The 27,092-nt window shown below is 40.9% G+C and overlaps 1 protein-coding gene across 5 annotated transcripts in view; it reads right to left on the bottom strand.

Annotated features, from left to right (window-relative positions):
• Positions 1–27,092, bottom strand: part of Enpp2 (ectonucleotide pyrophosphatase/phosphodiesterase 2) — a 110,015-nt gene that overhangs the window by 42,790 nt on the left and 40,133 nt on the right. For all 5 annotated transcript variants that reach the window (XM_026785953.1, XM_005360517.1, XM_005360518.1 and 2 more), the window contains exons 3-11: positions 25,359–25,514; positions 21,939–22,064; positions 18,491–18,551; positions 16,896–16,993; positions 16,552–16,631; positions 14,425–14,544; positions 6,671–6,726; positions 1,569–1,634; positions 696–768 (exon numbers count right to left, since the gene is read on the bottom strand). In XM_026785953.1, the coding sequence (XP_026641754.1) occupies positions 696–768; positions 1,569–1,634; positions 6,671–6,726; positions 14,425–14,544; positions 16,552–16,631; positions 16,896–16,993; positions 18,491–18,551; positions 21,939–22,064; positions 25,359–25,514 (836 nt within the window). The remainder of the gene's footprint in view (positions 1–695; positions 769–1,568; positions 1,635–6,670; positions 6,727–14,424; positions 14,545–16,551; positions 16,632–16,895; positions 16,994–18,490; positions 18,552–21,938; positions 22,065–25,358; positions 25,515–27,092) is intronic.

Raw genomic sequence — 27,092 nt, 5'->3', positions numbered from 1 at the left:
AAAAACAGTAACAGACAATCATTTCCTGCACGTGACGTCACAGTGATCTGTACCCTACAAACAGATTGTCTTCTACTGAAATGGCAAGTGTGACCAGGGTGCCACCAGCTCCACTAGTCACAGGCCTCCAATGGAGCATCTCTCTCATTTAAGAACTCAGTTTACCTTCGGGAGTGCATATGGTTCCACACTACGAACACATATGTCCAAATACCCCACAAAATGTTTCTCTGCTATGCCGCATGTCAGGTTAATCACACATGCTCAGGCTAAAATAACTTCCCCTCAAAGAACTATGTAAGCATTTTAAAGCTGTTAAACTCCAGTTGTGAGATCTTGCATCCCAGAGATTTCATAGATCCCTCTGTCCTATCCCACGGGTGGCCAAATCCTTCACATGATTCCACTAATACCTTCATGGCTGAAAGTCCCCCCAACCTGTTCCCCATAATACCACGTTTAGGATATGTTTTTATACCAAGCAATCTGAAAGGAAGTTCCTGTAAGAGAAACAAGTATATTTAAGTTTTCGTTGTTTTGATTTGTTTTTGTTTCTGGTCCTGATATGATTTGATATTATTTATGTCTTGTAGGTTTGAAAACTCCCAGACTTTGCGCAAATCCTGAAGTAAGGTTTTGGAAATTCGGTGGCCTAGGAAGATGGGTTCTCCTCAGGCAGATGATAAACTACTAACCTCAGGGCCAAAAGGGCCATATTTGTGTCCAGAGAAATCGGGCTGCTCAGAATAGAAGGCATAAACTGAGGGCCTGTGGGAAAATCAGAACCAGAGTCAAAGCCAAGCTACATAGAGCAACCTACAGCACATACATTAAAAATAAATAAATAAACCTTCAAGGGCACAGGAAGGTCGAGAGCACAGGAAGGCAGTGGGACGGAAATAAAGGAGGCAAAACATGATAGTTCATGATTACACATATGCAAATGCCATGATGAAGCCCGTCACTCTGAATGTTGGTCTAAAAAAAATTAATTTAAAAGCAAAATCCTTCAAGTTTGGCTAGCCTCCCGCCCACTATTAGTGTCACCATGGAAAATCTTACCTTCATTACTTCCTCACCTACCACCCTACCCCGCCCCCCCCCACTGCTCCCCACTGGGGAAACTGCAGGCTTCACTTCAAAGGATTAAAAGGCACAATGAAAAAAAAAAAAGATTGAGCATCACTGGGGACTCTGATCCTTCGATAGCAGAATACGGTGATCATTGCCACAGGCCACACAATCTGCAGACTGAGAGAACTGACTGTGTTCAGGGGATACTCAGTCTTCATGCCTTTCAACCCTCGAGCTGCTGCTGCTGCTGCTGGATTCCTTTATCAAAGCCTTCGGTCCACTGAAGCCACCAAGATTAACAGCTGGAGTCAGCAGTTTATTGAAAATGGCCCCCAGAAACTCAAAACTTCTTAAAACATAAAGCTTAATAACCACAAGACTTTTAATAACATCAGTCCCTGGCTGTGCTTCTACGTCACAGTCCATTCTAGTATTGAGCCCAAGATGGAAATTTAACCGAAGAAAGAAAAGGACAGAGGAGAACAGACAGATACCTCTCATTGTCTGGCAATGAAAGCCATTGCAGGATGGTTAAGATTCTCCGCTCATGAGGGATGGTCCTGTAAGGGCATAAAAATAAAGCAAATCCTTAGGTTGCAGTTCCACAAACCCAAGCCCCAAAAGTGGTTGCTCTTAACGCCCAGGCCAGTGCGCTCTCTCTTCCCCGCCATCTGTTTCCACTTCATTGCAACGAAGGGCCCTCTTTGGAATTAGTGTTTAAACTCTCATTTCCACCCCTAACCTCGTTTATTGCTCAACCCCTTTTATGAATGATTGGACTGGAAACTCTGATTCATGACCAAAGCAAAGGACCTATCTTGCTGATCAGAAACTGTGCTACAAGCTAAAAGGACCATGGCTTTAAAACCAGTGTTGTTCGATGGGTCAAGCCCTTTGCTGTGGCAGAAGGCTTCCAGCATCCACCTCTTGCTGGCAATCTGACTTCTGCAGATCTCAAAGCCTCCAGACCTGTCTGAGCCTCTGTTTGCCCATCAGAATGACAGTGATCACAACAAAGAATATTGCACACCAGTTGTAGAGTGGAGTGAAATAAAGCAGGGACAGAGCACGCAAAGTACCTAACATATAGCAAATGTTTAAAAAAATTTTCAAAACTAAAAATAAATCTTATTTTATCAATGATCACAGTTAGATATCCATCCACCTCCAAATAGCTATAACTTTGAAAGCATTATCTAACCCCAAACTTCAAGTTTCTCCTCTTTAAAATAATGGGTTAGTGAAGGGACTCTTGACATTTTCTTCTTGCTTCTAGCTCTGCTGTCAAGAGCAGGCACATATAATTACGAGACTGACAAAAGGGGTATAATCTTCATCCACAAAGGCTTTTGTGTCTAAGTCACCATTCCTCTGTTGAACATAATTACCCTAGGCCTGGCAATAGCATAAGGGGCTCTTGGCTAACACAGGAGGGCATCCTGGGCTGAGTGCCGTTACAAGGTTCGCAAGCTAAGCAATATTTTGACTTGAGAAAGAATCACTTGTTGTTGTTGCTTTTTTTTTCCCAACAAAGAATACAAAATGTTCTTCTGCTTTAAGATCAGGCCATGGAGGCAAATTCAAGATGAATCCAAAGTAATACTAGTTTCATCGTGGTGAGGGAAATTATTGGGTGGACCATTTAGACCTCTACTCTGGGCAACATCAGCAAGAGGGCTGGGAGAAAGATAAGTCCCCACAAACATGGTCAGTGACTATGCCTGCCACCACTGCCTATCCCAATAGCTCCACTTGGCTCTCCTCTCAGGATCTGACACCACCTCTCTATCGAGAGATGTTCTCCAGGACTAGAAAACCACGCTTACTGTAAAATAAGCCCTGCCCTAAACATATCCCAATGACACTGAATAAGTGTGTGTCATATCCCCCATGACATTGAATAAGTGTGGCCTAGCTTATTATGTTCTACGAGTGAAATAGAAATAGACTAAGCAAAGTCAGGTTAATCACTTAAGAAATTTAATCCTTTAACCTTAGGAATCTATTGTATCCAAACAAAATAATTTTAATGGCAGGTTTTGAATTCTTTCCTAACTTATATACAAAAAGAACCAATGCCTCGGCCCGTTCGTGTTACCTGAAAGCTGCTTGCTTTTGTGTGAGTGGTGTCACAGCACATATATGGACTCTGATGAACCCCTCCTGATGTCAATGGAGAAATGCAAGGAGAGAGAAGATGTGTGAAGTTAAGAATGCCTGCCCTTGAACACCCTTGCTGCATGAGGCGCATGACCAGCTCTAGAGAATCAAAGACACCAGCCTGGAGGGCAGAATGCCTGGGTTTGAATCCTAATTCCCGTAAGCACTGGTGATGAGATTTTGGCAAGGTACCTGTCTTTTGATGCCCCTGCAAAATGCTGGTAGCGGTACCTGTTTATAAGGTTATTGGAAGGTTTCCAAGAGATAATATATGGAAAGCAGTTTAAAACAGTTCCTGGCTCAGAGAAAGAGTTTAGGAAAATGCTAATTTTATAAGATCAAGCCAATCAATGTTCTAGTATGGAGGGGAAAGAGTCTCCACTCTTAATCTGAAAACTGACAGATTCTGAGGGAGCTAGCCAGTTCTCTTTGAGGTTGTGGCCTCTGGTAGGTCAGCCAGGCTGGAAAGCTCCACATCTATGAGGACAAGGGCAGCATAACAGCATCAAGGGGACTTGGTAGGTAGGTTTTTTAAAAAAGACATTAAGAAGCCAGGCGTTGGTGGCGCACGCCTTTAATCCCAGCACTCGGGAGGCAGAGGCAGGCGGATCTCTGTGAGTTTGAGGCCAGCCTGGTCTACAAGAGATAGTTCCAGGACAGGAACCAAAAGCTACAGAGAAACCCTGTCTCGAAAAACAAAAAAAAAAAAAGAAACAAAAAAAGACATTAAGTTGGGCAGGTGGGGGAAGAGAGGTGTGGATCTGGGAGAAGATGGAGAGAGAGTGGGGAGTTAATACCATCCAATATATAAAATTATGAAGGAGTTAAAAGTTAATAAAATGTTATATTAAAAAAGAAAAATTCTAGTTTACATAATCATGTACTGGACTTCTAGGTCTATAGAAAGGGTACGTCCATTCATGGGTACATGTGATTGAGGCCTGTATATGAAAGCGAAGATACAAGATTCTCCCATCTAAAGAATGACGGTAGAGGAGTCATCTCCCTCTGCTTGGGACGGAAAAACAGAGGATCATTTTATCATTCCTTGAGTAACCATTCCCCCTGCCCTCGCCCAGTGTTGTGTGTGCTACAGCAAAGACTTGGGAGGTCCCAGTGTCTGTCTTTAGTGTTAACAATTCTAAGTCCTAATGTTGTAACCAAGGAATTGGGCAAGGTGGTCTCTAAAGTAGTCTATGTGTTTTGGAAATAACCTCACAGATTTAAAAAAAAAAATGGTCCTTTAGTCCTTAGCTATTAGTGTTTCAAATACAGGGCAAAGAATTACGAATAAGAGCAGCAAGTATCTAAGCAGCAAGGAAAATAGGGCATGTGTCATTGACTTCAGCAGCACTGATTGAAAAAGAATTAACCTGGAGACCAAGTACATAAGACAGAGTCACAAAAAAGAAAACTGAAAACCAGAAATGAAAGACTAAATGAGGTAGGTAGTGATAAGAGGCTACATTGTTTAGTCAGTGTTTAAAGAAATGAGAATTTTTTTTAAAAAAAATGCTGGTTATTGACTATTCTCTCTGTACCAATAAAGCTCTCTAAAAAAGATAACTTGATCTGTCTTCACAGTGCCCTTTGATAATTCCTTCTTAAAGATGAGAACATCGATTTGCTGAGATGCTCAGTCATATCAAGGTCAGTAGCCTCATAAGTAGCCAACCTAAATTGTATTCAGTCTAAACACTAGTATACAATGGGAATTACTGCCTCTGAGAATGAATTGAAACAAAGGAATGAAATACAGTATCAGCTGGGGATGATTTTGAAATGAAATACTATCATCTAAGATGCAGGAATAAAATTCTAGACTGCAATGAAGAGCCATGCTTAAAGGGTGACCTTTAAAGTCTAAACCTATGGTTTGAATCTGGTTTTATTTAAATTTAAAATTTTTCAAAATGGACTCTATGCAGATACCCTTGATATATATTCCCTGTAAAAATGAGAAGCCCGATCATATTTTACAAAGCCATAAAAAAGCTTCAAAGGGGTGAGGACTGGGAGTAAATGAGCCCACTCACTTCCAGGACACAGAGATAAAAGAATAGTTAGAGAAGCCAAGGCATCTCGGGAGTACACAAAAGCCACCTTATTATAAGTGGTTTCAAAATGGGTGGAGAAAACCGTCATTCAAAGCCACAACACTAGGCCTTTTCAAGGAAGCTTTGCAACAATCCCAGGGGGGTAAGGGTGCGGACTAAGTATTAATTATGTTGATCGGTCCTCTCCGCTCTGCTAGGCGAAGGAGTCGCACAGCAGAATTCCCACATACATCGGTGAAAGCCAAGGGTTAAAACCTGAGCCGTGGAAGACTAACTAGGTAAATGACAAGTCACTTACATTAAGCTGCATCAATTTTTATCATGGCTGGACTTATCCCTGAACTCAGAGACCTCTTTAAAAGAGAAGAGATAAAAACGCCTCTCTAAATTGACACTGTCTTAGCTTCAGGTCACCCAAAACAATTTTAACTGGACCCTCTAAATCTGAATCTGAATCTGACCTCTGTCCCTGAATTTGGGAGTCTACAGAAAGCATCGCTCTGGATCCATCTTTAACCATGATTGATCTCCCTCAGCACACTGCTGCTAGCAGAACAGTCCAGAGTTTTCGTAAAAGCGTAAAAAAGCAGCTATGGAAACAGCCTTAGGTAGTTAGAAAAAAACAAAACAGTGGAAAGAACACACCAGGAATAAAGTCCCCATAAAGGTCGAACCAGACCCCTTTTATCATTCAAGGAGCCTTGAAAATAATCAACATGCTGACAGCTTTATCAGGTAAATTTCATTTGAAAGCCTGAAAACATCAATTATTAATCCCCAGTTACTTCAGCAGTGATAAGCCGTTCCATTTTCTTACTGAGGAAATTTGAAATTTTGGGTGGGAAACAGGGTAAAAATGGAGGCTTCCCCTACCCAGGTCTACTGTGGAGAACTTCCAGACTCTAGACCATTCCATCAGCTTCCCAACTTCCTGAGCCTACACAATGTGTTTAAAGTTGGGAAGCAAAATAAATATAAACAAAATAAACACGGTAGTTTTCAGTATATTTATAGAGTGATGGGAGAAACTACAGCAATAGTCTAAGAGAAATAAACACTCCTGGGTGAAAAGCTGCCAAACTAAAGGTTAGCAAGATAAAAGATCTAAAGAGTAGGTCTAAGAGAAAATCATCCTTAACTAAAGGGTGGGACAAGAAAGAAGAGAGAGAAGGAAGAGAGAGTGAAAAGGGGAAGAAGAAAAGACAGAGAAAGAACCTTTGAGGAAAAAAAAATACCTGAAAAGTTATTTTTGAATTAATAAACTCTCATTAACTTGACATGTTTACATTTAGCTGAAATGAAGTTGATCAAATTTGATGTTTCATAAATCGAACCATAACTGTAATTTTATAAACATTGACAAAATAAAGGTAACTTACACAGACCAAAAGAATGTTCCAGCTCTCACCCCTTGCTTGGTGGCTGTAATCCATAGCTAATGAGGAAAATATAAGAGGCTTATAATACATTCTGAGTTCTGGTTAGAGAAGAAAAAAAGACCAAAACACATTAGACCTGATACGCCATACTCTATCCGTGCCCCACCATAAACTTCACAAGATTTCCAACCGTTTGTGTCTCCACATCTGGAAGTTAGACTCATTGTTTCCGTAAGTGTTATTCAATACATATTCTGCAAAAGTTCTCAAAGGCTTCGCTTGAGATGCCACTGACTTTTCAAACTGCTATTTCATCGCCAAAGTCTCTCTTTTCTATACCTGTCTTTTCTGATAACTGTTTAAAGCATTACATGTGTGGCGGAATTCTGCTCATTAAAGGATGCAGGGATAGACCATATGCTCCTTTTACTGCTGATGGCCTTGTGGAGTGGAGTCCCAATTTGGTACCCAGATGTCAAAATCTCTAAATCTAGCTTGTCACATTTGACTAGATGAATGATGGGGGAGGGGGTTGCGGAGGACCTAAAAAGACTACGTTATAATATCTTTTTTTAAACATTTTTCATCTACTTTGTTTTTTCTTTTGTTTTGGAAAATGGATCTCTAGGGGAAAGTCTATAGAATAAGTGGGGTGAATGAAGTATTCCATGAAGAATATTCGTAAGCATTCTCTGTAAACCAGCCACTGATGCAATCCCGATACTAAGGAGTCTGAGGTAAGGGGACAAGCCTAGGAAAAATGATGAGATTTGCTTGTTTGTCTGTCTGTCTGTTTTAATTCTAGCTCATGCTGATAAGAAGCAAAGGATGAATGAGTTCAGAGCCCAGGTTTGCAACTTTGCACCCTAGACCTTGGCCTCTGCTTCTGTCACTTTAACAGCCTGGTCCTTGAGAAAGTCGCTTCGACGTTTTGGGCTTTGGTTTCCTTCACAGCGCAGATGGACTTTCCTAGCAGATGGGATGATGCTACATTTTAATGAGTTAATTCACTCAAAATCCATAAACCAGTGTTTTAGCATTGGATAAACAGTCTGCTTCGGTCTTTCATTATTACACAATCGCCAAAATCAATGGAATCCATTTACCCCAGGAGCATTAAAAACAGCTTACGGTGGCAAGTGTCCCACTAGAAGGCTGTGGGAAGAAATCACAAAGGAAGACAAGGGCAGTAGATGACAGGGGACTGTGGTCTGAGACCAAGGCAAACGGGATCCTTCTCCTGTTTCATTGCATCCAGACTTTGGGAGTATTTTATGGGTATGGCTCTGATTGAAATCTGTGTTCCAGTGACACAGGCTCGCTGCATTCATATCCAAACGACCTCCTGCAAAAGCTACTGCCTTGCTAGCTCCAAGGAAACTGTACCAGGCCTTATTTTATATATAAGGCCAACCTGGGGCTTGCTAAAGGAAAAATATCATAACGTGAACTTCTCAAATGATGGCCTACGTTGTTCAAAATTCTAGCATAGAACTCATGCTGATGCTGGCATTATCCAGACAATGGGAAGTCGTAGGGATAGCATTTAGCTTGTGTACAAGATCACCAACAGAAAAATTCACACTGATAGAAGGCTTCAAACACAGTGTGAAGATGACAAGTAACCATGACAACAACTCTGATGGCCCACAGGAAGATCAAGAAGGAAGATGCAGGAGGGTTGACTGGAATCTGGGTGTGGACTATTCAAGGGATCTGCTCAGGTATCTAGCCTGGTGCAGCTCCATCCTGTTAAATATGACCAAGATAGGTCACCAGAGAGCTGTTTGCACATGCTACACTTCCGGGATGCTCCAAGACTCTACCCCAGCCCATGTTCCTCCTGAGTGAACTGGCAAACCCGTTAACGTATGATATTAAAGGGTTGACAATAAGTCTCATGCTGATGACAAAAATCAGCATCTAATTTTTGTTTGTTTGTTGATTTGGTGTTTCAAGCAGAGTTTCTTTAAATAACAGTCCTGGCTGTCCTGGAACTCTCTTGTAGATCAGGCTGCCTTGAACTCACAGAGATTGGCCTGCCTCTGCTTCCTGAGTGCTGCAATTAAAGGCGTGTGCCACCACTGCCTGGCATCAGCCTCTAATCATTTATAGACCAGGCTGGTCTCAGATTCATTACAGAACTGAAGAGCTTGGTCCTCCTGACTCCTATCTCTCCAGCACAAGCACATTGTGCTGCCGTCAGAATCAGCTTTCTGAGTATTTTACATACATTTTCTATTGGACAATTTGAAGTTTAAGAAGTGTGTTTCTAGCCCTGCATGGAAGCATTCGTATGTAATCCCAGCAGTAGGGAGACTGAGACTGGAGGATGACAAATTTGAGGCCAAATATAAAAACAAAAATGTGCCCTTCTTCTGAAAAAAAAAAAAAAAGAAGCAAGAACATGATCTCCCCTTCATAGTAGCCACCACACTGACTATATTTATAAAAGAAAATGAGGGACTGGAGAGATGGCTCCGAGGTTAAGAGCACCAACTCCTCTTCCAGAGGACGCAGGTTCAATTAGCAGCATGCATACAGCAGCTCACGACTGGCTGTAACTCCAGCTCCAGGGTGACATCTTCACACCAATGCATATAAAGTTAAATAAACTATTTTTAAAAAAGAAAAAGAAAATGAGGGGCCTCATCAAAAGAGAACAAAAAAATGAATCACAGAGAATATATGAAATCAAATGTATACTTACTCATTATGAAATACTTATCAAATATAGTGGAAAAAACAAAAGACATAAAAAGAGGAGGAGATTAGTTGAAAAATAAAAAAAATTAATGAGTAGCGGAGAACAAGAGAGCAGTGGAGGAGAATCTGACCAACATACCTTGGATATGTGCATGAAATTGTCAAGAAAAATCTACCATAGCCGGGCAATGGTGGCACACGCCTTTAATCCCAGCACTCGGGAGGCAGAGGCAGGTGGATCTCTGTGAGTTCGAGACCAGCCTGGTCTACAGAGCTAGTTCCAGGACAGGCTCCAAAGCCACAGAGAAACCCTGTCTCGAAAAAAAAAAAAAAGAAAGAAAGAAAAATCTACCACATATTCGTGTATGGAATTGTACAAAAAAAAATACAAGGGCTAAAATACTTTATCAAAGATGATATATAATATTGTCCATACCAAACATAATTTTTTCTTATTGTTTATAGTGTATATGCCTACATTTTATTGAGAAAGTCTTGCATATCTGGACAAACTTTATTGAACAGATTGTGGAATAATCTTTTTGTACACTGTGAAGATGTATCACTTTGATTGGTTTACTAAAAAGCTGAACAGCCAATAGCTAGACAGGATTTCTGGGCACAGAAGATGCAGGGAAGAAGAAGGGGAGACACCAGGAGGCACTGGGAAAACAGAATGGGCACCATGGAGATGAGGTAATAAAGCTATGAGGTTAATGTAAATTATAAGAGCTAGTTAGAAACAAACCTAAGCTATCGGTCCAGCTTCCATGATTAATAATAAGTCTCTGTGTCATTATTAGGGAGCAGATGGTTCCAACAAAAAAAGTGCAACTACAGAACACGTTTCACATGATAACACATTCCAAAAATTTTTTAGATATTATAAATTAAATGGTTAAAAAACATTTAATAAGCTCATAGTATGGTCAAAGTTTAGCAAATTCTGGGAGACTGAAGCATGAAGGGATTTCTTAAGTTGAATCCTAAACTGCCAGGACAGCTTCTGTAGAGGCCATATGTATATCTTATATTTCAGGGGTCAGAAGTGTGGGAATTATCAAAATTGGGGGTACTAAAATGCTGACCCAAAGAAGAAAAATCAAAAACAACCTCTCTAGTACCACATTTTTTTAAGTAGACAGAAATGTTCCCAGCTCCGTGTTAACTCATGATTTTTTTCTGAACTTGAATGCAAACATACATTTCCTTAGATGCTGTTAAAAGAAATTTAAGCAAATAAACTGAGGAACTATTGACTGAGTGTGGACTTTCTACCCTTAAATCCTCAGAATGCTCTGTTGCAAAAGCCCAATTCTTTTTTTTTAATATTTATTTATTAATTATGTATACAATGTTCTGTCTGTGTGTATGCCTGCAGGCCAGAAGAGGACACCAGACCCCATTACAGATGGTTGTGAGCCACCATGTGGTTGCTGGGAATTGAACTCAGGACCTTTGGAAGAGCAGGCAATGCTCTTAACCTCTGAGCCATCTCTCCAGACCCAAAAGCCCAATTCTTGTATCGGTGCCCTAGATACAGCATTTTGAAGACCAGGCAAATGGAAATATGCCTGTATCTTCTAGCTGTGTCTCCAGGAATGCTAAGAATCAAGAAAGCTTCCCCACTGGAACCAGGGCGTTAAATGTGAAACCCAACGCTTTCTGTAATGAAATGAAGTATATAGGTATGCTGCTGATATGAATTGTAATGTAAATATCTGATATGCAAGATATCTGATCTGCGATTTTCACAAAGAGATTGCAGCCCACAGGCTGAGAAACTCTGCCTCAGGAGCTCAGACAGAGAGCAGCTAGGGGTGCGCTCAGCAGGAGAGCATGTACACAGCTCTTGGTTCAATATTCAACAACAAGAACCAAAATGAACACAATTGGAGGGCGGGGGATCCTGTAGGCTATATAAGAGTGTATGGGAAGGAGACAGAGGAAAGGACGTAAGAAAAGCAGACAATGACTTGGACTTCCCATCTGGCCCATCCCTCTGGCCTAGAAATTCTTTAGTCATCTCTTTTGGAATATGCCTGCGTCCCTCATTTTAGACTGTAATTCTTTCATAAGGATGGGCCCTGTGTGATCAATAGGGTGGTAAACAATTCAAGGCCAGGCAGCTTGAGAAGAGCAGGAGCACATCTGTTCCCTTAAAAACACTCACTGACTTCAGGGAACTTGAATCAGGAAGTGGGCTTGACTTGTCTCTCCAATCTGCAAATTGAGTTAGTGCCCGGAGTCCCATGTACACACCCCCTAAGTCCAGATCTAAACTAAACACAGAAATACTCCACCAACCTCTTCTTCAGAGGTTACAGGACTGTACCATATATTCAAAGAAGTAAGCACCCCTAAGGGACTCCATTAAAATACACAGGAGCATATAGAGTCATAAGCAAGTGATAGCAACTTCCAATAGCACTTTCCAAAGATTAGCAAGTCAAAAACAAACAAACATACAAACAAAAACCTCCATGATGAGAGTGATCATATCCAGTTGCTTTCTGTGATGGTTTGAAAGAAAATGGCCCCCAAAGGGAGTGACACTATCAGGAGGTATAGCCTTGTTGAAGAAAGTGTGTCACAGTGGGGTTGGGTTTGAGGTCTCTTTTGCTCAAGCTTCCCTAGGTGTGACAGTTAACTTCCTGTTGCCTGCAGGATGTAGCATCCTGAGCTATTCCTCCAGCACCACATCTGCCTGCATGCTGCCATGTTCCCCATCATGATGATAATGGACTGAACCTCTGAAACCGTAAGCAAGCCCTCTCAATTAAATGTTTTCCTTATAAGAGCTGCCACAATCATGGTGTCTCTTTGTAGCAACAAAAAACCCAAGCTAAGACACTCTTAAAGATAAAATTAAGTTATAGAAGTTATTTTTTGAAAACTTACTATGTAGATTCAAAATTTCGCATGAACATACCCCAAATCTTCATCCCATCTGCTAGGTTTTAAACGGGGACAAGAAGTGGTTTTTATTGTTTCACCTGGTCCCTGGGCTATTTAGCCAAATGTCCTACATAGTTTCATCATTCAGGAAAATATGAATGGAACTAAATCAAATTACCAGCCTAAGATTATTTTTTCCACTGGGGACCTCATAAAATCGACCAATCTCTAAGAGGTTTATATACATGCTTTAGAAATACATAGAATTTATTTCATATAGTGCTTACTGCACTGAATGATGGTATACTTCACGTACAGTTACTTCTAGTTTTTATATGTATGCTCTTTGGCTAGGTCAGATTTTAACACAATGAGTTTTTAAAATATAGTTATGATGGTCCTTAGCATCCTTATGGTGTCTGTCTTGATCAAGACGATAGACAGAAACACAAGTCAGTGTCACCACAAATCTTGGGGAGCATTAGGAGACTTGGTCAAATGTGTCAACTCTAAGAGCTAGTGAGGAAGCAGGCCAACAAAGCAGAACAGAGAACTTACTTCCCGGGGCAGGTCAACAGATTCTCTACTCAGTGTCTGCAGAAGGTTGTGAGTTTGTGGGCTTTTCTGCTGCTGAGTCATGCTAGCCCAGAGGAAACTTAATGTCAACACCAAGTGTAAAGTGATCCAATTAGGTCAGATTACCATTTGTCTCCATAGATCCCTTGTGGTTCCTCAGGCAAGTTGGTTTCCATTATCAAATTAATACCGAAGAACAACCAGCAATAGGCCGGTAGAGCTGGTGTTGCCATCAGTTTATTTACTCATAAAATATTCCTCTGTCATAAACTTGTGGAATCCACCCTGCCAACAAATTTCACTGGGATCACAAACTAAGTCATCATAGACTCTGGGAATTCAGCCTGAATGAGAGCAGTAAAATCAGAGTGTCTATTATAAAGAGCCTTTTCTTCGGGCATACAGGAAATCTGTCAGTGTTTATTAAAAAAAAGAAAAAGAAATAAGAAGCCCACATTTATTCTTGCATAGTGATTTACCTATTAAGCAAGATGAATATTTTAATCACAGAAGACCTTCTCTCAGAAAAAGATACCTTATGAAAACATCTCTTGCTTGTACTCCTTATTCTGCCCGTCTGCAGCAGTGAATGCTCAGATTCAAGGCTGTCTCGGCATGGTGGTTGTATGGGATGAGTGACGACAGTACCTTCCTCCCACTCCTACCTAGGCAGACTGCACAGAGGTCTGACAAGCCTCCTCCTTCACCAGTGCCCCAGACAGCTCGAGATGGCCCCGTTTTCCATTCACTCTCTGCGCATCTCTGACTGACTGTGCCCTGGTCTATGTTCCTGCGATGATTCTGAGCCTCTTGGGCCAAAGCATGTACTCAACAGCCCAGTTCTATACAGTCAACAACCATGGCTTTATGTCATTGCTTTTCTCACGTCTGACCAAAGCAGGTTACCTAACTGTACACAGTCTCAGAAAAAACACCCTGGGAAGCCGCCTGAAGCCTTTTGATTTTCTGCCCGAGTGTCTGAGCTCCCGGGCAGGATCTCCTTCCAAGTGTTCATCTCTGCCTCAGCACCAAGGTAGGACTCCACTTCTTCCATCTACCTTCTATGAACAAGTGGATTAAATAAAATAATCTATAAATTTCCTGCGAGTTTTAATCCACTCCTTTTCTCCATCAACCACTCTTATTCCTGCTTATGATGTCATCTGGGTTGAAATATTTGAAAAATCATAGTGCTTTTTCTTTTACATTGTATCTCCAAATTTGATAAATAGGTAACATTTGATTTATTCCTTCATCAAAGCACTCTGACATTCAACCCACGGTATAATTCCACCACTACCATCCCAGAGAAGAAATGTATCATCTCACATTTTTTGTCATCCTAACTTATGTTGGCACGTGTACATTCATAGATGCATGTGTGTATATGTGCCTAATACATACCTACATGCATGTAAGTATACACATCCCATATAAATATACTACATAGATTCACATATACATATATATAATGTACACATAATACAAACATACACATGCAATATCAAAAGGTAAAACACCCTATTTTGGAAAACTAGTTCAATGCAAACAGACACATAGAATTCAAGACTTACAGGTTGACCTCCCCACCATCGGTGGTTAAACTTCTCTCGCCCTCGAAGATGGAAAGTAGCATCGAATACAGGATCATACATTGAATTGCCAACAATTCCATGGGATTCTGGATATAAACCCTTTGCATAAGAGTGATTTTTATTGTTAAAATAGCATTATAATCTATACATGTTAGTTCTAATATTAACTTTCTTACTATAGCAAGTTTTATAATAATATTGAATTACCCAACTCAAGTAGAAGATATATAACCTTTTTGATTTTGATTTTATTGTTAAAATAGCAATGTAACAATCTACATATGTTAGTTCTATTATCAATTTTCTTATTATAGCAGGTTTTATAATAATATTGAATTACCCAACTCAAGTAAGATACATATAACCTTTACTTTGGTTTTATTGTTAAAATAGCAATGTAACAATCTACATATGTTAGTTCTATTATCAATTTTCTTATCATAGATGGTTTTATAATAATATTGAATTACCCAAATCAAATAGATACATATAGCCTTTGAGTATGTCTTTGGACAAATGAATTATGGCTAATTTTAAGTTATTTTAGAAATGCAAATGATGGCGAGGAATATAATATTTGGGGTTTTTTTTACTGCTAAGACTTAACAAAATAGACATTTTTACTATTTTATTTGAAATGGGTACATGTCTCCAAAGGAGATTCAGTGCATGATTCTATTTGTTCTTCAAATAATTAACTTATAAAACAATAATGATTAATAAAACATTGTGCTTGAAACAAGAAAACAGGGTAGCATTTGGAATGTTTGAAAATCCAAACATAGAAGCCCTTATTTGAAAATTCAGAATAAATGATAGACATCTCTGAAGTTGAGAGTTGAATGAGAAGTTTGGCAAGAAGAGCATTTGAAAAAGCTGCAGTTTTAATTCTGAAATTCAATTTAGTCACCCATAAAGCCATGAATGTCATAGTAAGCAATGGAGGCAAATGGAAGGATCAGGTTTTCTTTGAATACTGAAGAATATGTTTTGGGGTTTTTGTTGTTGTGCTGTTGGTTGGTTGGTTGGTTGGTTGGTTGGTTGGTTGGTTGGTTGGTCAGTTTTTGTTTTGCTTTATTTATTTATTTATTTATCTATTGGTTTTTGTTCTTCAAGATTGAATTTCTTTGTGTATCTCTGGCTGTCCTGGAACTCGCTTTGTAGACCAGGCTGGCCTCAAACTCAGAGATCCAGCTGCCTCTGGGATTAAAGGCGTGCAACACCATACCCAACAGTTTTTCATCTTTTTGGTTTTCTTTTCATTTATTTGGTTTTTTGAGACAGGGTTTCTCTATGTAGCCCTGACTGTTTTGGAACTCACTCTGCAGACTAGACTGACCTTAAACTCAGAGATCCAAGGATAAAACTGACTCTCTAAAGTTGTTACCTGACTTCCACACATGCACACAGGCGCACGTGCACACCCCCACACACATACATACATACACACAGGTGCACGTGCACACCCACACACACACGCACACATACACACAGGTGCACGTGCACACCCACACACACACATGCACACAGGCGCACGTGCACACCCACACACACATACACACTCATGCATGCACACATACATACATACATACGCACCAAATAAATAGATTTAGCCAGTATAAGTAAGACTTTATGTTTTTAAGTGACTTTTCTCTTTGTTTCTGTTTCTATGTTTGTTTTCATTAAGAGAGAGAAAGAATCCAGGCAGTGGTAGCACACACCTTTAATCCCAGCACTCAGGAGGCAGAGGCAGGTGGATCTCAGTGAATTTGAGGCCAGCCTGGTCTACAAAGCAAGTTCTAGGACAGCCAGGACTGTTACGTAGAGAAACCCTGTCTCAAAAAACCAAAAAAGAGAAAGAGAGAGAACATGAAGTTGGATGGGTAGGGAAGGGGGAATGGTCTAGAAAGAGAGGAAGAGTCAGGAGATAAGAAAGAATACAATAAAAATATGCTGTGTGAAATTCTCAAGTAATATATTTTAAAAAAACAAATCTTTTTTTAAATTAAAATATGCTCTATATCTTAAAAGAATAAATTTCCCTTCAAGTCATTCCACAGTTAAATCAGACCTTTGAATATACAGTACTTGAAAACAAATACTTACAGTGGCCAAAGTATATAGGTTAGGGAAGGTTTTTGTGGGGTACACGGGCCTCATGTAGGGAGCATGTGTGCCACAGGACCCTGGAAACAGAAAATGACTAATCAGGGCAAGAAAACCACCCAGAACCACTTCAAGTATAAAATTCATTTTCTCAACTATGAAAAACACATGCCTTTTTCTGTTGTACTTCCAACAATTAAATTTATTTTTAAAAAAAAGAAAGAGAGAGAGGGAAGGGAGGGAGGGAGGGAGGACATACAGTGGCCCTATGGCTCTAGATGGCTACAACAGAGCAGTGGCTGCCCTGGAGGACAGACGAGAACATGGAGTGGAGAATGACTTACGCAGCTTCTCGATGTTGGGCATGACCTTGCTACCTTTCTTCATGTACGATGCACGGAACCCGTCCACAGAGAAGATGATCAATGGAGGGCGGACAAACCTTAAACAGTAACACAATAAATCTCAGGGAGACCGCTGCCACACACACTCCACAGTGGGACCAGTCCACACCAGGAAAACCCAAGAAGGAAGGAATATAGAAAGCCTGAGCTCCCAACCACATAACGTTTGAGGCAATTGAATTCAGTTAAATTTGGCAAAATCACCATGGCCAAGAGAAAGCAGTTGATACTACTGTTGTTTCCTACCCTACAAACAAGAATCTTATGCAATAGTTAAATATATGGATATATGATGCATGCATGTATGTATGTATGTATGTACGTATGTACGTAAATATGTATTATTATGTATTATTATTTTCTCCCATTTGTAACCTGGAAAGTTCCTACTCATTCTCTAAAACCCAGCCCAAGTTCCCTCTTCTATGATTTAGCAACTCTTAACTTGAGACTATTAGAAGTCGTGTGAGAAATAAGACTTTTTAAGGCAGCCAGGTAGAAAGTCATAAATGCTTCACCCCATTCCACACAGCCAAAGTGTTTAGATATCATTATTTTTCCTTTCTTTTATTAATAATTAAGATTTTTTAAGGAAGAAAAAAATAAAGATATCTAAACACTTAAATTTTGCATTCCAGGCTATAATACATGCATGCATACATACATACATACACACATACATACAGATATTTAAAGACTAAATTATGAAACCACATTTGTTGAAAATGTATTGTTTGCCAAACATTGTAAGGCCCATGACGTCTACACAGTTTCCTAGAAGGTAAAAGTGCCCTGTTTGGGTCACACTTGAGCCGAAAGGTATCACTCAGTTTGACTGTCTGTCAGCAGAGAAGAGGGTTTCTGCCAAATCTGGTTGGAGTTACCTTCTTGCACGACAACTTTTAGAAGTTCGAGACTCTCCGTCTTTTTTTCACCTCCCCCACACTAACAAAGGCAAAAAACAGAACTCAAGGGAAGCTACTGTGAAGGAAAGCAAGGTAGGAGGGCGGGGAATCGCTGCAGAAAGTGCATCCTTTAGAGATCAGTAAGATGCACTTTGGTGAACCACAGCAGACCCCGAGACCCCAGAATGCACAGCAGTGATAGGAGAAAGTTGAAGGGAGAAAAGAACATCAAAGCTTCAGCACAGGACTGGCGACAGCCTCCGCGGCTGCCTGCTGATCTGACTTGATCCCCAGAAGACATGCAAAGGCAGAAAGAGAGAATCAGCTCCACAAAGTGGTTGTCTGACCTCCAAGCACTTTGGCACAAATGCTTACATATACATCCTGCATACATACACATGTGTACGCACACACACAAAAAATAATACCTGAGAGTGTTTTGTTTTATTTTTTTTTAAAGCATCAAGATAACTTGACTGGCAACGTATTTATAAGAACTCATACAAGTTTATGTGTAGACATGGATGTCTGTCTTAAAATGTTTGTAGCTGTTCACCCATCTAGCCTTCATTAGGGTTCATCAAGGAAGGTAGAAGAATTCATAATATCTATAAGACAAAATACACTCACCCTGCAGGGCATTCGGGGACTTTTATTTCTTCACAGTCATCATCTACCCAGTGTGATTCTCCTACAAGGAAAAATGGGGACATTTATTGGGAAGTCTATTTATAGAAGCCATCCAGAGCCTAGAAGCACAATGCCAGAATCTGTGTGTCCTGTTTGGTAGTTGTTACTGGGACACCATCTAAAAAGAAGTTCTGAAATAAAGTCTAGTGTCTGCTCTGGCTTTTAAAGTACACCCATACATGGTGGGAAAGCTAAGATTTAATAACCTCAAATGGTGTTTATTTCAGCTTTCAGAGCCTAAATGGTTTGTAGATTTAAAAAAAAAAAAAAGTGGCGTCAGTGGACAAGATTTCATGTTTGTTTCCCTCCAAAAATAAACTGTTTGGTCATTAGATGGAACATTCTCTCCCTCCTCGGCCACTCTAGATCTCAAAGCCATAGAAAACAAGACACAACTTCCCTTCACATAGAGAAAAAGTTTATGTTTCTAATCATATACAAGGATCACATGGACAATTGCGAGAGCGTTTTCTAATGGGCGTGTGAAGAACACTGAATAGGAAAACCCAAGCTGCCTCTCCCTCTTCCCTTGCACCAAGATCTGAGAACCTAAGTCCTGCGTGTGTGGAGGCCGCGGGTCTCTGCCAGGTCTTTCTTTCTGCCACTATCCATCTGATTTTCTGAGGCAAGATTTCTCAATGAGCCTTAAGTTCATGGATTGGTTAGGTTTGCCGACCAATGAGCCCCCAGAATCTGGCTGTCTGCATCTACCTCTTTGCCTACCCTTGCCTTCTGACATACCCAGGAGGTCATACACTACAGCATCCATCTCCAGCGTGGCAATGCTGACGTGGAGTATTTAAGAGGTGATGCCTATGGAAAGAAACTCGGTTGTGAGAGGACCATGCTCACAAGAGATTAACACCTGCGTGTCTCTTAGGACTTCATTAGTTCCCACAACAATCATCATCAAGGTCAAACAGATGGGACTTCCCAATAGGGGACTTTCAGCTTCTAAACTGTGAGCTATCTCATTCATAAAAAGGCCTAGCAACACGAGAGATATGAAGACAGCATTCTTCGGGAGGAAAAAAATATCATTAAGAATTTACCTTACGCTCTCTAAGACAGGCAAAATATTACTTACCTTGAACTGACACAAATCTTGTGCCCAGGATCTTACAGAAACTTCTCCCATATAGAGAGCACTTGGAAGTCTCCCATGGCCCAGACCCATCTGGCTATTGGCTGACCAGGTAGGCTAGTAAGTAAACTGAATTATCTTTCCCAAGGACGAGTAGCTCAAGGCAAACACGTGAGATTCACTAGAGTAATGAAATCAGAATTCAAACCGCCAAAAATGGCCTTCCCCTGTCATGATCCGGTGACTAAAGGCATCCAAGATCTTCCTCCTTGTTTTTTCCCTTCTCTTAATAGCCCTGTGTCTGCTTATTATATTTACTACATGAAGATTCAAAGGGAATAAATTTTTGACGGATGCTATATTTCAAAATAAAAGCCCAGCTGCTAGAGTCGAGGAAACTGCATAATGCAGCAGCAGTTGAGGGAGGGTTCCGGATCCACTTACACCTCACAGGAACAACTTCCTTTTTGTCCTGGATCTTCTTTCCTCTTTCTTTTTTTTTAAATTTATTTATTTATTATATATACAATATTCTGTCTATGTGTATGCCTGCAGGCCAGAAGAGGGCACCAGACCTCATTACAGATGGCTGTGAGCCACCATGTGGTTGCTGGGAATTGAACTCAGGACCTTTGGAAGAGCAGGCAATGCTCTTAACCACTGAGCCATCTCTCCAGCCCCTTCTTTTTTCTTTCTTAAGTAGGGATTTATTCCAGCACATGCTATATCCCTAGTTAGCCCTTCCCTGAAGTCATTTAGCAGAGACATTTCATAAATATTTTGTGCCAGACATAGGTAAAGGACTTAAATTAGGAAATAAGAGGTGATGGAACCTATAGATTAAAAAAAACTCATTTTTTTTTTCTTTTTGCTTAAACATCTCTATGTGACTGCATGGTCCCTAAAACGTTTTACTATCTGGAGCTGTATCTTTTATGTTTTCTGTGTTTTATGTTTTATGACCATTAAGATCATAAAAGTATCATATTCTACCATGCACATACATATTACACAAATAAGGCTTTGTGTGTAACCAGCTCTGTTGATGTTTTACTGACTTCACCATCAAGCACACCCCAGCCCTAAGCTGTTGCTAGGGCCTTGGCAAATGTCTTCCATCCACGGGGAACAGAGGTCATGTTCCAATGCTCCAAGCCACTCTGTGATTTACTCTTTGCTGCAGAATCTCTTTTTCTGTTGCTATGATAAAATACTCTGAAAATAATAACTCCAAAGAGAAAGGGTTTATTTCAGCCCGGGCATCAAGCGACGGGGCACCATGGGATGGAAGACGTAAGGCAGAAGGGATCTGAAGCAGCCTGTCTCACCTTGCCACCATTAGAAAGCCCAGAGCAAAGACTGTAGGATAGTGCTCAGGCCATGGTACACAGCCCAGGAGCCCTTGCCTAGGGAATGGACCCGCCCGTCACAGGTCTGCACAAGCTATGTCTGCCAGTAGCTATGCATCAGTCTAAGAGGGAACCACAGTGACCCACTGATTGCTGAGTTCTAGGGGAAGGGGCAGTTAAACCTAAGGTCACATAGTTGAACATGGTTCAGTTCAGTGGAACTCAAAACAAAATGACACAAATGTGGGAAATGGACTTATGCAGAGGGGGAGAAGAAGAGTGGAAGGAAGTTGAAAAGGAGTGGAGGAGTACCGTAAACAGAAAGTTCTAGATACAATGCATAAAAATTATTGAAGAACAAATCCTACCGATTTATTTTAAGCATATATGTCTTGGGACTGGAGAGACGGCTCAGTTAAGAGCAGTTAAGAGTGCATACTATTTTTGCAGAGGACCGGGGCTTAGTTTCTAGCATCTACATGATAACTTACAACCATCTATAACTCCAGTCCCAAGGGATCTGACACCTTCTGCTGACCTCCAGGCTTGCATGTGGCTCACAGACATTCATGCAGGCAAAACACTCACATACATAAAATGATAATTCTGAGGCTGAAGAGAAGGCTCGGTGGTTAAGAACACTCGCTGCTCTTTCAGAGAAGTCAAGTTTGGTTCCCAACACCTACATGGTGGCTTCATAACCATTTGTAAGTCCAACTCCAGACAATCTGGCAACCTCTTCCGACATCCACAGACACTGCACACACACGGTGCTTGCGTCTATGTTCATGCAGGCAAAACACTCATACAACAACTAAATCAAAAAAAAAAAAAAAAATAATGAAGTTCTTTCCCATCTCCAAGCCCTGCATGTAAGATGTTCTATCCAGACAATTCAAGGTATCTTGGGACATGCCCTGTGTTTCATCTCTCGAGGTAGTCTAAAGGCATGTACCTTTGCAGACCACTTGGTAATTGGTACAGCAGTCTCCCCGGGACAGGCAGTCTTCTGAGCAGTGACAGGCATTCTCCTCGTTTCGTACTTCCCCACATCTGTCTTTGGTGCACTCCCAGCCGCGAGCTGAAATCATCAGAGAGGAAACACTCTCGCTGCTGCACGCAGACCAAATGAAAGAGGCCACAGTTGCTTACAGAGGGTTCCAACAAAAAGACCCAGAAGCCCACATCATTTAATCTGTTTGCGAAACTTGAGTCAGCCAGAGGCCAAGAAGACATTTGGAGCACATACAGATAGGATGAATTTCTAATTTTTCAAAGCAGAGGGCAAAGTCACAGCGCAACTGAGCTCTCATAGAAAAACAAAACCCAGAAAGTCAAAGAGTCCCAGCCCCTCCAGAACTGCCCTAAGTACCACAAGAAGAGAAAGAGTACAAAGAAGCGCTAATGCCCTCAAAATCCTAACTGACCAAAACGTGGCGGGGTACAGAAGGCAGCTCCCTGCCTCTGAGGAGGTCAGTAAATGGGCTACAGTCCTGCCTGAACAATAACTCAGGATTCAAGTCTTCAAGGAAACATTCAAACAAGTAACCTTTTCATTTTAATCCCAGCATTATTGACATTGGGGGAGGGGGGATTTTTGGGTTTTGTTTCTGTTTTGTTTGTTTGTTTGTTTTTCGAGACAGGGTTTCTCTGTATAACAGTCCTAGCTGTCCTGGAACTCGCTCTGTAGACCAGGCTAGCCCCAAACTCACAGAGATCTGCTCACCTCTGCCTCCCATGTGTTGTGATTAAAGATGTTTGCCACCGCCACCCAGCTTATTGTCATATTTTTAATTGATCTTTTTTTCTGGCCAATAAACCACAAGTCTTATGGAAACTTTAAAAAGAGACGTTTCTATTTCATCTCAGATACAAGACTATGAGATTCACTGGCATATTCTAGCTGTTCAATGAACACTTATTAAACTTCCTTAGAATGGTGTTGAAAATGAACTACGATTCTTGAACCTGAGGGCTGTAGTAGCATAAAGAGCTTTCACGGCTAATTCTCAGAGTTAGTTTTTCCCATAATCTCTCTGTCTCATTGTTTTCCATGCTCCAGGAGCTGAGGGCTTAGAGAAGAGCAAAAGACAAAAGCTCCACTGAGCGGTGATGGCACACACCTTTAACCCCAGCACTTTAACCCACCCAGGCAGGTGGATCTCGGTGAGTTCGAGGCCAGCCTGGTCTACATAGGGCTAGTTCCAAGACAGGCTCCAAAGCAACAGAGAAACCCTGTCTTGAAAAAACAAAACAACAAAACAAAAGACAAGAGCTCCATCTTCCTGGAGCTCTCATCCAAGAGAGATATTCATGCAATCCTCAGACACCGTCATTCAATCTTGGAAAGGCATGAACAAGGCAGTAGAAGAGCTACTGGCAGAACAATCGAGGAAAGCTTCATTTTTCAAGCTGTGTAGAAAGAAACAATGGTCTTCTAAACCAGTGGTTGTCGACCTGAGGGTCACAACTCCTTTGGAGGATGAACAATCTTTTCACAGGGGTTGCCTAAGACTATCAGATATTTCCCTAAAAACACAGATAATTGCCTTAAAACACAGATATTTATGCTATGATACTTAACAGTAGCAAAAGTACAATGATGAAGTGGCAACAAAATATTTTTTTAGTTGGGAGTCACGACGACATGAGGATATGTATTAAAGAGTCACTGCTCTAAAGCAAGGCTGATCCTTCATGACATTCTATCAAGAAGAGCCCTTGCTAGGTAATTCAACAGACAGAGGTGGGATAGTCAGTGAATTATGTTCCAACTGTTTACAGAGCGTTTGCTGCCATTTGAAAGGGTGGTACTTTAAAAGCCTTATAGATACAGCCACTGCCTCCCACATGATTGTATACATAAATACAGATATAATTATACATACACTATCCAGACGCACTAGACAGGGAGAGAGAGAGCCAGAGAGAGTTTATACTGAAATTCTAGGCTTGTTTCCTGGATGGCATCGCAGAACCTGTAAAACTTTCCTCCTCTCGACTTTCCATTGCTATTTGACATTGGATTCTTCCACATTCAATACATGTTGCCATTAGACACCAGAGAGTAAAGTGCTTTATAAAATGATGCTATGGTCTTATTAAACTAGGAAGAAAGGCCTGAGCTACATTCAAAGAGAATGAAGCTAGAATCAGGGGAGCAAACTTTGCAAGGAGTTTGAAGACCATGGTGGAAGGCCGACAGAACTTATCCACAAGATTGTCAGAGCATGGCTGAAATGTAAATGTTCTAGATTCCTCGGTGCTAAGTGGACAGATTGCTGGTTTGCAGTTATGTCCTAGAGTCCGAGAGCTCCATGGGACATCTGTTCTTCCTGTGCACTCAATTTACAAGAGCCTCAGTTCTTAAGCTTCTGGAGCCACAGCTGAAGAACCTGGTAGAAGTTCCATGGGAAATGCACAAGAAAAATGTATCTGAACGCTTCAAAAATATATTACAAAAAAAAACTAATAAAGCCCTTATAGTTTTCAGGCTGTGGGGGAAATAAATCATAATTAGTAAGGGAATTTATGTCAACTTTTCAAATAAATCCAGAACTAAGGCTTAAGTAAAGGCAATAATGCATCATTGCCAATAATATCATTAAAAAGATCAGACAAATAGCAGTGGTAAGTTGTGCTCTCCAAAATACCACCCATGCGTGAAAGTCATAATTTGTCAGGGGAATTGAGAAATCAGTCTCCAGTGTTCAAAGCAGGGTCCTTGCCATTTTTCTTAGGCAGATTGAATGAGGTTTTGCCCAGGGGCAGGGGCATGGTGGTGAACACGCAAGATACCCCAAAAGTCTTATCTAAAAACATTTGGCTTTGAAAACAGAGTAAGCATGAAGACAGAAGTCTTCAAGGATACACTTCCCTTGACTGGCGTGCATTCATCCAACAGCTCCTATGTTCCAATGACCACTCTGCTACAGGGTAAATAAAATTGGGAAAATTTTGGAAGACTTCAGAACTGCCCAGAGCACAAGACCCCACATCGATTCCATAAATGTTTTCCATGTGCACAGATAGCCGGAAATTAAAACTTTAAACCTAGTACCTTTAAATGGGCACACCCGGAGCCTACATACCCTAGCAGTGAGCATGAGGTGGCAAGAAGGAGGTGGAACAGAGGAAAATGGACAAAGGCCTGGCCTCAAATGCTTTGAAAAGTCCTCCTCACTGCCTGCCGTTGGAAAGTGACGTCTTTGGCTGAGTCAAGTTATTCATACAAAGTACATCCTCCATACAACCACCAGTCCTTCAAGAAACAAACTAAAGCCCACTACGAGAAGAGGCTGAAGCAGAGGTGCACCAACAGCAGGGAGTCACTAAGCCTTCTGCTGGGGGTGAGAGGCCTCCAGGAGTCACATACCTGTTTTCAAGCAGAGCTCATCAAAGTCGTGGCAGCAGCTGCTGTAGCTCTTACATAGGTTGTCACAGCGACAGTCAGGGGGTCCCACCTCTTGGAGCTCAAAGCATCTGCCCTTGCAGGATCCAGATGTGTTGGTCCACGGAGAGTCAGATAACGCTGCCGTTCAAACAAGAGGCAAGGACAACAGCTTAGGGGGCAGCCGTGGCACACCAGGGGAGGAGTGGCACTTGGAAGCAGTTGGTGTGGAAACGCAGTCAGATTCTGGATGAGAAGCCTCTCTGCAGCATCTGGGTCCCTCAAACATGTTGCCTGACTTACATAAAGCACAGTTTCCTGATCCATAAAGTGAGAGGCACGTAACAGTAATTCCGGATTGAAATGAGTGTTGAATGAAGGAACCTGTGCATATCAGAGCAGCAAATATAAAGAGTGACAAACGCATTTAAAAATTTATATCAATAAAGAGTGACAAACGCTGGCTCGCCTCGTGATTTTATTAGTGCTATACCCACGTAATGGCTAGTGCCCTTCTTGAAATAAGATTTTATCTCTTATCTAATAAATCCATCCTGCTAGTCGAGCATGATCAAGCACTATGCAGAGACGCAAGGGTTTAAGGCCAGCGCGGGCTACATAGCAAGGTTTTGTGTGAATATTGTCACCAACAACAACACTATAAGGAAATCTGAGTGAAAGTGTTCCAAAACCAGTCTGAACACATTCAATAAGAGAGGAGCACTTTTGCAGTCTCTTCTACCCATAAAATCCATGTCAATCTAGTATGACTGGAATAAATGCCACAAGGAAAAATAAAGCCTAGTACATTGTTTGCATGTGATATAGTCTAAAATTCTCAAAAATTAGCCGAAGTTTAATAAATGAAAAAATGTGATAAGATGAAAATTGGAAAAACTCCTCCTGTGTGGGTAATGTATGATGGGAAATTAACTGGAAGGTCTACCCATAATAGCATCTAAATGAAAAAATTCAAGATATGAATTTTATAAGACATATGAAGAAATGATTCAATGATTTATAGCACGTACTGTTCTTACAAAGAACTTAAATTTGGTTTTCAGTATCCATACTGGATGGCTCATAACTGACTATAACTCCAGTGTCAGGGGATCTGACTTCCTCTCTGGCCTCCATGGACACTGCACTCATATGTATACACACACACACACACACACATAACTGACTATAACTCCAGTGTCAGGGGATCTGACTTCCTCTCTGGCCTCCATGGACACTGCACTCATATGTGCACTCATATGTACACAAACACACACACACACACACACACACACAATTAAAAATAAAATCCTTTTCTAAAAGAATATACTAAAATTTTATGAAAAGGACCACTCTAGAAAAATCTAGTTAAATCAGAGGCACACAATTTTAAAGATAGAAACATCAATACCATAAAAATCCTAATTCATCCTAAACTAAAATATTCAATATTCAATACATTCACAGAGAAAGATATCCAGAATTCTAGGAAGTTGAATGAATAGAAAAAGCTAACTGAACTGGGTGGTGGGGGTGCACACCTTTAATCCCCACACTTGGGAGGCAGAAGTAGATGAATCTCTGAGTTTGAGGCCAGCTTGATCTACAGAACAAGTTCTAGAACAGCCAGGAATACACAGAAAAACCACATTTCAGATGATAGATAGATAGATAGATAGATAGATAGATAGATAGATAGATAGATAGATAGATAGATAG

This window comes from Microtus ochrogaster, linkage group LG3 (genome assembly GCF_000317375.1).
Source record: "Microtus ochrogaster isolate Prairie Vole_2 linkage group LG3, MicOch1.0, whole genome shotgun sequence".
Taxonomy (NCBI): Eukaryota; Metazoa; Chordata; class Mammalia; order Rodentia; family Cricetidae; genus Microtus; species Microtus ochrogaster.
This window is presented reverse-complemented; position numbering and strand designations above follow the sequence as displayed.